The 14,791-nt window shown below is 39.8% G+C and overlaps 1 protein-coding gene across 1 annotated transcript; it reads left to right on the top strand.

The window, feature by feature from the left end:
• Nucleotides 1–10,239: 10,239 nt before the first annotated feature.
• On the top strand, nt 10,240–13,286 carry LOC146687296 (uncharacterized). Its single transcript, XM_085439470.1, has 4 exons — nt 10,240–10,384; nt 12,173–12,472; nt 12,554–12,838; nt 13,201–13,286. The coding sequence occupies exons 1-4, from the start codon at nt 10,327–10,329 to the stop codon at nt 13,281–13,283; spliced, it is 726 nt and encodes a 241-aa protein (XP_085295596.1). The 5' UTR covers nt 10,240–10,326; the 3' UTR covers nt 13,284–13,286.
• The last annotated feature ends 1,505 nt before the right edge of the window (nt 13,287–14,791 follow it).

Genomic DNA, 14,791 nt, shown 5'->3' with positions numbered 1-14,791 from the left:
TTAACGCTGATCGAGTCAAAACCATTGCTTTGGCCTGGTGGCCATTGTTTCTAGCACACAACCGGCATGTGGAAGCTAACAGAACTGAGCTTTGAAAAACCCTGTTTGTGTGTTACCAAATACCGTTTTAATATTTTTTTAGCCGAGAATGTAGTGGTTTAATCTTCATGTGTCTGGTCGGTTTGTCAAGATACAGCCTCTTTGCAAAAGTGTTTCGATGATTTCGGAGATGTCGTCCCAGTCTCACGGCAAAGCGTGGGATAGACCCGCTCGCCTCGTAAGCAATCCCACCGACAAAGCGCAGGCCCCGGTACACAGCTGTAGTAACCCCCGCTGACTTCTTTTACTGAGGTTATATTTATCGGTGTTTTATTTCCTGATGTTCTTATGTGTCCTACGTGTTTCAGTCGCCAATTCTGAATTATAACTAACATTAAAAACATGTTTAAGGAGGAGAGAGAGCAAATAAATCTGTTTAACATCTGATCTTTGGGTTTTTGTTCAGTAATCAGAGTGACCTGTGTATAAACGCATAAAAGAGATAACGTTGGTGTTTCCGTCATGTAGTAACTGCTGGCTTTAACTGTACAAAGGTTGTTCGACACTATGAAACACATACAGACTTCATGATGTTCGGCTAATATTTTTATTGTGAATATTAATCATGCTGACCTCGCTCTGTACACCACGCAGCGAGGTCAGCATATCCACGATATCCTCAGCTCCATGAGTTAACACAAAGTTTCCCAGCTGACTATCTAACTGCCAACTATTCCAGAGACGTGAAAATATACAGCATAAAGAAAAGTGTAAGAGACTCAGCAGCAGATTAGAATAACAGTTTGTGGCGTGAATAAGACACGGCGGGACCACGGAACAACGTTCAGAGTCATCTTTATTTACATCTCACCACACCACAACACCCCCAAACCCCTCAGTCCCCGTGTTTTTAACTAGGCGGGCGTGATTAAGGATGCCGTGCAGGTGCGTCCGCCCTCCCTGCACGGCACCGCAGACCACGCCCCACCACATACCCCCATCGCCCGATTGAGGCCGGGGAGCCATCCGGCCGAACCTACTCCCCCACCGCCAGTGGGAGAGGGAATCAGCCCGGACAGCTGGCACCCCCAGGCCCCGGCCAAGCGACGGGGAGGTGCGAGTTCAGGCGGCCGCCCGCGAATCCAGCGGCGCAGGCAAAGCTGGTTCGGAAGTCGGACACGTGACAGGTGCACCCGGCGCGGCCGGCACAAGCGTGAGCCCCAGCTCACAGGTGGCTGGGCAGAGGTGTGGCGTGTACAGGCCTCTGGTGGTGGTGAGGCCGGTCTGGCGAGCACGGCGATCTCAAGCGTGGCGCCCGCCTCGCTCGCCAGTTCCACTCGAGCAAGCTCCCCTGGCACTGGGACCTCCAGCTCCTTGCGCGGCCCCTCCGTCACCGCTGTCGCTCCCTGCTGGAGCAGCCCATAGCGCGACTCCTCCGTCACTACTGCTCCCTCCGCCGCCACTCCCGGCTCGAGCAGCCCCTCGTGCAGCTCCTCTTTCTCCAACCGGCGCAGACCCTCGCGCACCTCGTCTGCCGCCTCCGGTTGGAGCGGCTCATCCACCACTCCCGGCAGGAGCAGCCCTTCACCTGGCTGTTCCCCCTCCTCCGGCAGGCGCAGATCCCCGCGCGCCTCGTCTGCCACCTCCGGCTGCTGAGGTGCCTCACGCGGCTCCTCCACCGCTTCACTGTCCTCGGGACACACCTGTGGGGGTGGCGCCCAGGCCCAGAGCAGCGCCGCCAGCTCCCCAATCCTTTCCAGGTGCCGCTCGGACTGGTCCTGCAGCTCTTCCTGCTGGCGACGCACCTCCGCCGCCTGCTCCCGCTGGGCGGCCGCCATTTCGGCCACCCTCTGGGCCAGCTCCTCCATTCCCTGGCTCCGATATGGACCCGCCGTGCTGCCTCCTGGGTTTCGGCACCAATGTGGCGTGAATAAGACACGGCGGGACCACGGAGCAACGTTCAGAGTCATCTTTATTTACATCTTACCACACCACAACACCCCCAAACCCCTCAGTCCCCGTGTTTTTAACTAGGCGGGCGTGATTAAGGATGCCGTGCAGGTGCGTCCGCCCTCCCTGCACTGCACCGCAGACCACGCCCCACCACACAGTTATACATTTAATAAATCACCAAATGAATCCAAGAAACGAGCAAACCTGTTCCGACAATTTGAATTTGTATTCCCTCAGCTGCAGACTCGCTGCTGTTTAAATGTTTGAAAAGGAAGATTAGATATAAAAAACGTCAAACATAGACTCAGTCTGCCTTCACATTTGATATGAGGCCAGCACGTATAGTGGCCTCAGCAGGCTATTACTGAAATACACGTGCTATATCATAAACTATGATATAAACAGGGAGGTCCTACATGTTTAGTTTTAAAGGACACCTTCCTGCCTTTAGTCTCATTCATGAGCAGTATTCGTTTTCTTCTAACATCCAGAAGTCTGCACAATGTGTTTCATAGTTTGTAACAAGCCTTTGACAGGTAAACATAACATGACCGAAAAAGCAAAAAAAAAAAAAAAAAAAGAGAGAGAGAGCGAGAGAGAGAGAGAGAGAGAGAGAGAGAGAGAGAGATGACATAAGAAGAGAAAATGCTCTCAATTATGGAGACAGGCAAATGGTTCATTTATGTTTGATGTGTGTTTATTCCTCCCTAAATATCGTCGGTGAAGTTTGCCATGCACGTCAGATTTTCCTGCGCATTTTTATACGTCTGCCAACAGAGAGAGAAAAAAAATCACATTCTAACAGACAGCTGGTGCTTAGAATACAGTTGAATAACTATTAAAAAACAGATGATATTTAGATGATAGTTCAGTCTAACACATGTGCCAGTGGTTCATTAAACGTCTGTGAAACTATGCAGTTATGAAACGTAACTTTAACCTCAGCCAAACCGATTTGCTCAGTTGTAAATAAAACAGCGAAGTAAACGTGACCCGACAGACAGAACCTGAGTGAATGAAGTCCAGCGTTTAACCACTGAGAGCTAAAACTCAGCTGAGGTTTGAAAGCTGTGTGCCGGTGATTGGACATCAGCCGCTGATAAAGCTGGCTCGCCTATAAAGTGCTCTGTAAGGAAACAAGCTCCAGCAGCTCTGCGCTCGGGGAAAACACTATATTTACTTATCTTGTGCAGAAAAATGCGCTGACATTGCATTATATCGAGCACCGGCTGCCCAGTTAAACTGTGACTATCACCAGGTAACGTAGGCGTGTTTCTTGAATTAGCAGCAGGTGTTAAACAGCTGACAGATGAGGAGGAGGATGCATGCAGGTAAACTGAGGGTCTGCTGAGCTGATCGCTGGTTTCGTGAGAAAAATGTCAGCTCGTTCTTTATGTTACAGAAGCACAGAGACACAAGACCAGGCGGAAAGAGACGATCGTTCGGTGAAAATGAGAATCTGCGAATGCAACATGTGGAACACGGAGAGTGGAATATGTAAACAAACCGGTTAATGTACCCCCTCGGTGCGCTCTGCATGCTAACTGTTAGCAGAGCTAGTGAAATCTCTGAAAACATCTGAGCACTTTTGCAAACATGTTCTATGTTGACAACCTGACCAGACATACCGACATTCGCGGCTAAAACACTGTTAAAAGTATAGCTGGTGACAGAAAAACGGCCTGTGATTTGATCTGCATTCTGGGATAACTGGCTGCCCCAAGTCTACACAAGCAATCGATTATCTAGGATCGACCTGTTTTGACTTACTTTGCACGGCAACCAATCAAATGTTAGAGAAGCTGCATGGGCAGCGTTAACCCCGCCCCCTGAGTTTGATGGGTGAGGCTGACAGATAAAATTATTTCATGACGAGAGCCAGGCGTCAGGACTGCCAAAATGAAATAAATAAATATATCATTAAATAATTAATTAAATGTGTCAATAATTAATTAAATGTGTCAATAATTAATTAAAATGTGAAATACATAAATAATTAATTAAATATGTCAATAATTAATTAATTAAATGTGTCAATAATTAATTAAAATGTGAAATACATAAATAATTAATTAAATGTGTCAATAATTAATTAATTACATGTGTCATAACTATTTATTTAATTAATTAATTCCAATTTTAATTAATTATTGCCACATTTAATTAATTATTTAATGGTGTATTTAATTAATTCATTATGGCAGTCCTGGCGTTCCATACCATTCTACCTTTTCCCACAATTTAATTATGTTATTTTCATACCTTTTCTCTCAGTGCAAAACAAGAGTGCCACTTTCTCAAAAAAAGAAAAAGGAAAAAAAAAAGATGCAGTAGAGGGTTTATCTTATGTTTCCAAAATTCTGAATTAATTTTCTCTCAAATTTCTCTCAGAAAAGCTTTTACTGAAAAAGCTTTTTAAAAGCTTTTTTACTGCTTTAAACGAGTGGACACTTATCTAAGTAGCTGTGTTCACCCATTTATAACCATTTGCTTTTTCATAGGTCTGTTAGGTGCGGCTGTGTGCAGGCAGGAATAGGACCCAAGGTGCAGACTCCGGAGACAGACGTGAACTCAAAAAGGCTTTAATTAAGTACTCAAAATATAACATAACTGAAAAAGGCTCAAAACAAACTTAAACTAGAGAAATGACAGAACACACACAGCAACGTAAACAGTAGATCACGACACAAACACCAAGAAACACAGGGCTTAAATACACAGAGGGAGCAATCAGGGAATGGGTAACAGGAGGGAAACACAGCTGGGGCAAATCAGGCCTAACGAGACAAGGGGGAAGCAAAACCAGACACATTAACATCAGACATGGACTTTCAAAGTAAAACAGGAAACATAACACAGACTCACGGGCAGGCACTATAACAAAGGGAACAGAGACGTGGGAACAGGGCAGACACAAACACTGACTGAACACGGGGATATAGGAACTAAAGATACACATAGACGCGAACTAGACAAGGGGATGCAGGTGATAGGGGAGACAGAGCAACTAAAGAAGACAGAGACCTAAGCCATAAGATAGAACTCAAAGAAACCAAAAACTAGACAGTATAAATAATATAAACTCAAAAACCCTGGGTCGACGACCCAGGCATCCTAACAAGGTCTATGTTTCAACACCTCTTGCAGCTTCAGCTTAGTCTGACTGTATGACAGATGTACGACTACTGCCCTCTGTCTATGACACTGAAGTAATGTCACATTATCAGCAAGTCTGTACTCTTTCTGACTTATCTCTTTGGCTCCCTCTCCTTTCCTTTTTCTTGATCTACTCCCCATGCAGAATAAACAACAAAACAAACCACAGAGGTTAAAAAAAGTAAAAGCTGTTCAGTGAACCAACGCAAAACCAAAATGAGAAGCTTGAAAGGACCCACAAGTGTGCTTTGACAAAACATTATTCTACCTCTTCATTGCTCAGTTGAGAGAATCATGACTGGTTTATTTCTTGGTAAAAACCCAAACATGTACTGTAATAGTTCAATTAAATGTAGCACTACAACTGAAAAGTAAACAAAGCTGAACCGTTTTGTGTGACCTGTATATTAGTAATGGTGTTTGTATTTCATGTTTTCTGTAATGCATGATTGCTGTTGCTGCTTCAGAACATAGCACTTTATGTATGTGAAGTAAATTTGTACCTTGAAAAGTTAAGTTGAATGTGTGTTAAATTTTGAGTCTGCTAAAAGCACTCAAACACTGAAAATCATTGAATTGTTAGTTTTAAAAACAGATGATTAATTTTTAACAAATCAAATTGTAACAGTTTTTTGTATGTCTCTGTAGCTTAAATAATATTAATGTGTCCAGATATGCACAAACATTAAAGGAACTCTTCTTTATGTAAAAAAACGGTAGCCTACTATTCCTTGAACACTTGCAGAAATCACAGACAAAAAAGTGGAACAGTATACAATGCAGGTGAGTGCTGGGATGTGAGAATGTGGAATATTAATAGTTACAAATGAAGTGATCCATGAGTTTAATGGATCTGAATAAGATGAAAAATAATTGTTTTGGAATCACATTATGAGTGTAAAGTGTCTTTAAAGACCATCTCAGTGATTTATTCATATGTTTGCTTTTCTTCATACACCCTGAAAACGATCTCTGGAAGAACTCGCTCTTCTAGGAAAACTCTCACATTATGTGAACTTTCTGCTGCTCGCAAGGAATTCTCATCTGCTTTTGCACTTTCCTGCTTTCTGTAAACATTTTTGTCTCTGAGCCTGTTGTGAGTGTGCCAGTTAAGTGTTTAGCTATGACAGATATGCTCTTATTTTAATCAGTTGATTAATCCACATACATACAGCAAAAAACAGCATTGCTGGTGTCTGATGTACATAACTAAAATGATTGTGTTTAGGTCTTAGTCAGCTATGCTCATGTGGAATTGTTTGTTTAGACTGTAAGACTTAAAATGAAACAGCAATTGAGGTTTAAGTCTTACTGATACTATGTTAACCTCAGCTGCATCATACTGAAACTCTAACATCACATTATCAGCTAGTCTGTACATTTGTAACACATCTACAAAACACAGCTTTGCTAACATAATCATTTGTCTTTGGTCCAGTCATAAACGGGTGGATCTAGTTTGATGTCTTTGTTTCTCTTTGATGCCATTTCTGACACTGACACATGTCAAAGATACATTTGTATTGCTTAAAATACTCATAACCTTGCTCATCTTGAAAAAATATGGCTAACAAGCCTCTTTAAAATTTATTTAATTTTTTTCTCCGTGAAACATTTTTAACAAAAAGTAACAACTGTTCATTTAACCAACCAAGAAAAGAAAAGTTTTACTAGTCCCAGAGGTGTGGTTTATCAAAATGTTACTCCACTTCCTTCCCTGCTCAGTTGGGAGAAAGATGTCTTGTTGTGTAGTCCTGTTTGCTTTTTCTTTGCTCTACATAATAGCAGTACAAGGTAAGAACTCGCTCTGTTGTTTTTACAACTACTGTTTTGTTGCTTTTAAAAATCTTTTGGTAATACAAAATGGTATGTTTTCAGTGATGCTGGTATCTTTAGTCATGATGCTGATAAAATTCAATATTATGCAGTTAAATGTAGTTTACACTGAGATGTTCAGTTAGTAGTGTGAATATCTGCTACAATCGTAGTCAGTGATCCAAAGTCATAGTGAAAGTTATCCCTCAAAAATACTTCAAATACAACAAGACCTCCAGCTGAGCCAAACCCAGGGAGGTTATCTGACAGATTTTGAGTAAAGGGGGAAAAGAAGCAGGAAAAAAGATCAACTAAAGTGTAGAGAATGCAAAGACAAACTATGGGAGAGAAAAAGCAAATGCTAATGACATGCAGTATATACACACATTTGGAGTAAAAGGTGGATACTTAAATGCAATCTAACCAACATTCACACACAAATGAACACATTGGAGGGCCCAAGGATACTTGACATGCAGACTGGGGAAACCAAGGATCAAAACCACAAACCTTTCACTCAGTAGCTGATTTGCTCTACCACCTGAGCCACAGCCACCCCATTTTTAAGATGTGATGAGACCTGATCATTTAGCTTTTTCATGTGTGAGAAGAAGGATTTTAAACTAAATTTGTGATTTAAGAGGAAGGCAAAGAAGAGACACTAATATAGAAAAATATAACTTCTCCTTTTAGTTTGTGTTGGTGCAATGTTTTGTAGTAATTGAAGGCTTCTCAGGGAGCTTTTAGAAGAAATTGATAAAGAATTGCAATAGTCCATCACAGAAGTAACAAGTACATGAAAAGTTTTTCAGCTACTTCCCATCTCCTTTTCTTGACCAAGGAAACTAAGGAAAGGCAGGTAGGAGAATTCATAAACAGAGAGCAGTACACTAAAATTCTGAACAACTTTCAGGGATCAAAGCTGTGAGCGCGGTGCCAAAACATCTATTCTCTCTCTCTTCACTCATTCCTCATTATGAATGTTTAGATTTGAGCACTATTTATTTCTGCTCCTCAGTAATACTGTGATTTTGATTGGAACAGAGCAGAATTCATCAGAACTCACTATAAAGTGAGTACTGCCATGTAGTTCCGTCATAATAGACCCCCCAAAACTGACAATAACTGGGAAATATAGAACACACAGAGGACACAGGTATGAGGGAGATCACAAAATGGAAATAAGGAAATCTGAGGGGTTTGTTACACACACAGGACAAGGGCCTGGCAAAATAAAACCAGAACCATAAACATGGTGACAGAATAACAAAGATAACTATAAATACTGAGTCTCAGTCCTTAGAACCTCATGCCCAGTCCCCAGCAGTTTATATCAGAAGACTTTACCCTTCATTTAAAAATGTATTGATTCTCCTTCAGTCTCTCCTTCATGCATCCTCATCAGGTCTGCTTAATCTTTGGTTAGTAATTTGTGCTGCTTATGCCAGAATGCTGGTTGTTACCTAAATGTACTGAATCTTACACATGTTAAATGGACTGGTTCTCATACAGCTCTTTTCTACTCTGAGAACTCAAAGCACTTTGTACAATTTGCCTCATTCACCCGTTCATACTAGCATTTTTTTCTATGCCTTTCTATGTAAGTGCATCTGTAACATTCACACAGACTCATCGGAGAGAAATGGGGGGGTTAGTATCTTACCCAATAATTTTTGGCACGCAGACTGGTGCAGACAGGAGTGAGCCACCAATCTTTAGTATGTGACCTGTAGCCACAGTCACCCCTAGAGCTCCTTAAATTACGGCTATACTTTGATCAGTACAAGGAATCACCATAGCTGATAAGGAGCTCGTCATCAGCCAGTTAGCCGATGACACCACACTCTTCTTGAAGAATGCAAACCAAATCCCTCCAGCTCTTACTGTGATTAGGGATTTCTCTGAGGCCTCTGGTTTATGCCTAAATCTAAAAAAGTGTGAGTTACTAGCAATTAAAGACTGCCCTGCAAATACTATCTGTAATATCTCTGTTAAACAAGAAGTCACATACTTGGGACTGTTAATATCCAAAGACCAAAAATCAAGATGCTCTTCAAACTTCACTCCAATTATACAGAAAACCCTAAAAAAGTTCAACCAGTGGCTGCAAAGGGACTTGTCTTTGAAAGGTAGAGTGTTAATTACTAAAGCTGAAGGGATATCCCGATTAACATATGCTGCCCTCTCCTTACATCTGGATAAGAAAATTAGTAAAGATATTGACCGTATGCTCTTTAATTTTATATGGAAAAACCGTACGCATTATATTCGAAAAACTGTTGTGATGAATAAGTACGAATCAGGTGGGCTTAACGTCTTAGACTTTTCTACTTTAAATAACACTTTCAAAATTAATTGGGCTAAACATTTTCTTAAAAACCCTACCTCTATCTGGAACTTTATACCATATTATATTTTCTCTCGTTTTGGTGGCTTTAATTTTTATTTTAAATTGTAATTACAATGTTGAGAAACTCCCTGTAAAGCTTTTGTCCTTCCATAAGCAGGTCCTCTTAGCGTGGACCCTCATTTATAAACACAACTTCTCACCTCACAAATAGCTTATCTGGAACAACAGAGATATTTTATAGAAAAATAAATCACTTTTCCTGGAAACTTGGGTCCAAAATGGGATCCTATTGGTGGCTCAGCTGGTTAATAAAAAGGGACAACTACTTACTTACAACGACTTTATTGCACTATATAATTTTCCAATCAGTGTTCAGGAATTCTCAATGGTGCTTGGTGCCATACCCTCAGGGACTTTAATGTTATATAAAAACACTGACAGCTCAATATCTACCTCAGTCACTCTCCCTGATCCAGCTGAGTCACCAATAGGAAAAATCTGCTTTTCACAGGAACTTGGTAACAGCAATAAGAGAATACGTAGTTTATTCCAAGAAGATATCGTCTCTCTCCCGTATATAATATCTTATTGGAACCGATATGTTCCAGATATCAAGTGGAAGACAGTCTGGATGGTCCCCCATAAATATTTAATTGTAAATAAGGTGAAAGAAGTCTCTTTTAAAATTCTACATAAATGTTATCCAGCCAGTCACTACATGGTAAAATTTAAAAGGGACATAAATACTAATTGTACTTTCTGTGGGGATCACCTTTTTCTTTTACCCCTGGCTTTTTGTGTTCATGTTCTGTTGTTTTGTATACTTCATGTGTTCGTATGTTATATACTCATTGTTTGTTAAATAAAGTTTAAAAAAAAAAGAAAAAAAAAAAGACCGTCCCACGGAAGAAAGCGGGGGAATGATATGAGGATGAACAAGGACTAAGTTTCAGTAATTCCTCATCCTGTTTTACAGGGAGTGGCTCATTTTTCCAGACTGAAGTCATTTCAAAATGGATCGCATAATGTTTTTTGGAGCTGTTTTATTGCTGTGTTCATGTAAAATACAAGGTAAGGATGAATTTGTATACTAATAAGTTATGCTAATACGTTTTTGGAGCTGTATATTTATTTTGAAATCTAGGTGACTACACGTAAGACATACTACAGATAAATAAATAAACGAATAAAAGTGGAGCGTTATTAAAGCTGTAATATGTGTAGGAATAGAAACTTTATTTCATCCTAAATTATAATTGTTTTACTCAGTTTGAAGATCTGTTTTTAAAACACAAGCAGAAAAAACAAAACAAAAACAAAGAAAGGGAATGAAAAAATAACTGTTGCAGATTTGCAAGATAATCTGTATAGTCAGGGGTTTTAGTGGGATTTGGCAGCTAACCTAATGCTCAAGTGTAGTTGTTCAGAGTGGCGAAAAGAATCACGTAGCAATAAATCCGATTTATTTCTGAAATAAGCGTAAATAAGGGGTGTATGGGGTGTGGTCAGCTGAGGTGTGCTGCTGCTTCATAATTTACTGTTCTTCGTGGATATTAAACTCCCGATCAGTATAACAGTTTAACATCAAGGTGGAATTTAGTGTGCCCTTAACCGGCACCATCCGCTTAAAGTTAAATTAACCTCTGCTACTCATGAAGTAACCTGATAATGACTACGAACACCTCAGCTTCTGTTCCACCAGTTAAACATAGTGTATTACTGTAAACTGTTATAGACTTGTCACCTTTGTGCTAAACTACCCAGTATTTTCATGGACCCTTTGAAAAACACAGTTAATGTACTTCAGATAGTTTTTTCAGGACATTTTACAGTATTAAAAAAATAGTTTAGCTTCAGCAATGTATCTATTGCATTGCCTACATTAGGGATGGACCGAGCCGATATACAGTATCGGTATCGGTCCGATACTGACCTAAATTACTGGATGGAAAATGAAATCCGATCCATTAAATATCACAAAAGCACCTCACAAAACTTGCACATTGCATAACCCAGCTCATGACCTTAGCAGTCGGAGCAGTATGCGTCACGTGATAGAGCGGCTGTGCGAGACCTGTCAGCGGTCTGGTTAAGCATTTGGAGCAGCAGCACGTTTAAGCTTGATGAGCTGTTGTTATTTATTTAATATTACTTTCTACACCAGGATCCTTGTAACTGTGTGATCTATGTTTGAGCCTTGTATAATGATTATGATATTGTTTCTTGGTTCTTCTGTTTGCTATCTTTGCTTCTAGTCCTTGGTTCATTGATGATGTTAATTCCCTTCTGTTATGTATCGTCTCTGTCTCCGTTTGTCCTTTGCTGTGTCCTTCCTTGCAGTCTGTCATCCCTGAAGACTCATAGATTTACCCAAAAGTTTGATTCTGTTCATCTGGATATAACGTTTTCAGCAACATTTTGTCACTCATCCAAGTGACTTCTTCAGTCTTGGATCAGTAAAAACGCTGCATCCAGATGATCAGAATGAACTTTTTGGGATTTCCTTACCTGGATGATTGAGCATGCATCAACACACTTATGTTTTCCTTGTTTTTCAGCCTGCATTATTCTGTATTATGTTTAAGTTTAGCAATAAAACTGCCTTTTAGTTTACCTCCCTTGTTTCCAACTCCTGCATTTGGGTCTGACTCTGCCTGCCTCACAGTCAGCACTGACATGTTTTTTGGACAGGAGAATTAAATACTCTTCCACATTAATTTTTTGTGATCTTAAGTTGACATAACCTTCTGTCATTTTAGTAAATTTTACAATATATAGCTTCGTGCACACGGTTCTGATATTAGTGGTTATTATTGTTGTTAAGTTTTTTAATTCTATTTTTTAATTGTTTTCTTTTAGGTCTTCAACATGTGTTTGTGCTGCACGGAGAGGACTTACACTTGGATATAAAGGAACCTGTTACACTTGACGAACAGACAGATTTGTTCTGGAGATTTAATTCCAATAACAATATAGCTAAATGTGTTTTTAATAAAGATCCAGTCGTGTATAACAAATATGCAGGAAAGGCTGAGTTGTTTGGACAAAATTACTCTTTGAAATTAAAAAATGTTCAACACAGTGACAGTGGAGATTATAAAGCAGTTGTGGTCGAAGAACGAGAGCAAAGCGTAGCTGAATACAAGGTCATAGTTCAAGGTAGGTTTCTCTTTTCATTATTTTGAAATGTTCACACATCATAGACCTGTTTTTAATACTTTCACACCTGTTGTTCCGCAGATCCAGTGACTCCTGCCAAGCTGACAGTGGACCCTGTGTCCAACAGCTCAGACTCCTGTGACCTGACTGTGACCTGCAGCACAGTGGACTTTAACGTCAGCAGTAGTTTTAGATGTGATGGTAAAAACTGCGCTCATGCAGAAGAAAAGGATTTGAAGGCCACAAAAAAATTTTCCTCTCTGATTGTTTACCTGGAGCAAGACACCATTTTCTGTAATCACAGCAACCAAGTGAGCCGGGATCAAACCATGAAGGTGCTCAAATCTTACTGTGAAACAGAGACAGGTGAGAATAACAGTCATAATGAATGAAAAACTGAAATAACCAGATTTTAAAGGCCTTGCTGTGTGGTGTTTGCATGTTGTCCCCATGTCGAACTACTTCTCCAAAGACATGTAGTTTGTGGGGTTAACTCAACTGATAATTGAATGTAGGTGTGAACTGACCACTCACTGTGAATGGTTGTCAACAAAATCTGTATTGCCTTCTTAAAGAACTTGTTTAAGCAAACTGCCACAGCCAGGGGTGTGTAATGTAATATTGTAGTGATCAGTAAGATTTACTGCTATTATATTTTTTTTTCTTTGCAAATAAATCCAAGTATTTAACCAAAATTTCTGTGACATAACAATTTAATTTCATTACAGCTCCCAGTGGAGCCACCATAAATGCAACTTCGACTTCTGTTCTCTTCTTGCTGACTCTCTTCATAACCTTTGTGTCATCATGAAATGTAAGTTCCAATGTTTTTTTAGTGAATTGGTGATACATAAAGTACACAAAAATTATATTTTCCGTTTAAGCATACACTTTATACAAATACACATTCCTCTTATGATTAGGTAATGCCATGGGAAGCCCAGATTAAGATATACTTTAGTACAGCAGGTATGAGCTAATTTTGTGTATGCTCTGTGTGTGTGTTTATAACTGTGTTCATTCACTCCGAAGTGAGAGATTTAAGAAGTCAATTAAAAATGAATAACAATATCAAGTAAAAACAAATAACAATAAAGCCATCAAAATTATAAAACAAAGATGGAGAAGTGTTCAGAAGGAAATTCATTAATTAATTTTGTTGTTTTCCCTTCCCCCCTTTTTAGAAAACAAAACAAAAACAAAAAGTTAAAGACCACAAGGAAGAATGACAGAGGAGAAAAAGGTCTATTATCTACCTAAAGATGCATGTTGTCCGTAAATATATCATAAATATACCTCAAACTACTCAAATATTATATAAGATGATAAATGTCAGTGTTAAACTGATATGTAGTGTATATTCTGTAAATATGCAGAGGTTACAGTGTGGTCATTACAATAGTATGGCTGCTGTTCTTTTCTTAATTTTTACTGCTCTTAAACTTGTACTTTCTGCCATGACCAAAAATGTCCCACATGTGAGACTAATAAAGGCTTCTCTTAACTATATATATTGCTTCTTCTTGTCAGATTTAGACATCACTGTTTGTGATATTTTCTTGCATGTAAGATAAATTATCATGACTATTACATGTCCCTAACAAAGCACTTTTGATTTCTTTGCAAGACATCATTCCAGTCCAGACTCAAAATCAGACTCCCTCAGGACATGACTTATGTCATTCTCCAACATCTACTTATGCTTTGGTAAATTTTCCACTAAGACTGAAAACATCCCCCAGCCAGAGACGGTGTATGGTCCTGGTGACAGAGCTGCAAAGTCCAATTCTACAGTCCAACAACAAACACCCAGAAGAAAACTGAAGAAAACCAATAACTGTATTTATAATGATTAACAGTGTTTATTGTGTGTACAATGTGGATTTTTATTTTACTCTGACCAAGAGAGAAACATTATAATGAGAATGTGTGTTTGTTCAGTCATATGTAGGACACTTTAGAGCAGTGGTCCACAACCTTTTTCGTGCTACGGACCGGTTTACACCTTTAAGGTGTTGTGGATAAATACAATAAAATAAAACCAGCATGATACTAAAAAATAGATTTATTCATAACACACGGGAAAAGGCCCAGGGAAACTTAACAATATAAATGATAGATAAAGATAAAAAAACTATAACCCCCCCCCCCCCGAAAACCAAAAATTTCACACTCAAGCCTCAATTCTAACGGCCCAGCACGAAACAGCTTTGGGAGCGGTACCGGTCCGTGGCCCGTGGGTTGGGTTCAAAATAGACAAAATAATTGTGTCTAAAGATAGACCACAGTTATTGATACTGTGGTATAGCTTAAAGGTAG

The sequence above is a fragment of the Copadichromis virginalis genome, linkage group LG18 (assembly GCF_057382275.1).
Source record: "Copadichromis virginalis isolate Kocher_CV1m ecotype Utaka linkage group LG18, C_Virginalis_male_GT1.1, whole genome shotgun sequence".
In the NCBI taxonomy this organism is placed as follows: Eukaryota; Metazoa; Chordata; class Actinopteri; order Cichliformes; family Cichlidae; genus Copadichromis; species Copadichromis virginalis.
The sequence above is the reverse complement of the archived record's forward strand: the minus strand, read 5'-3'. Positions and strand labels throughout refer to the sequence as shown.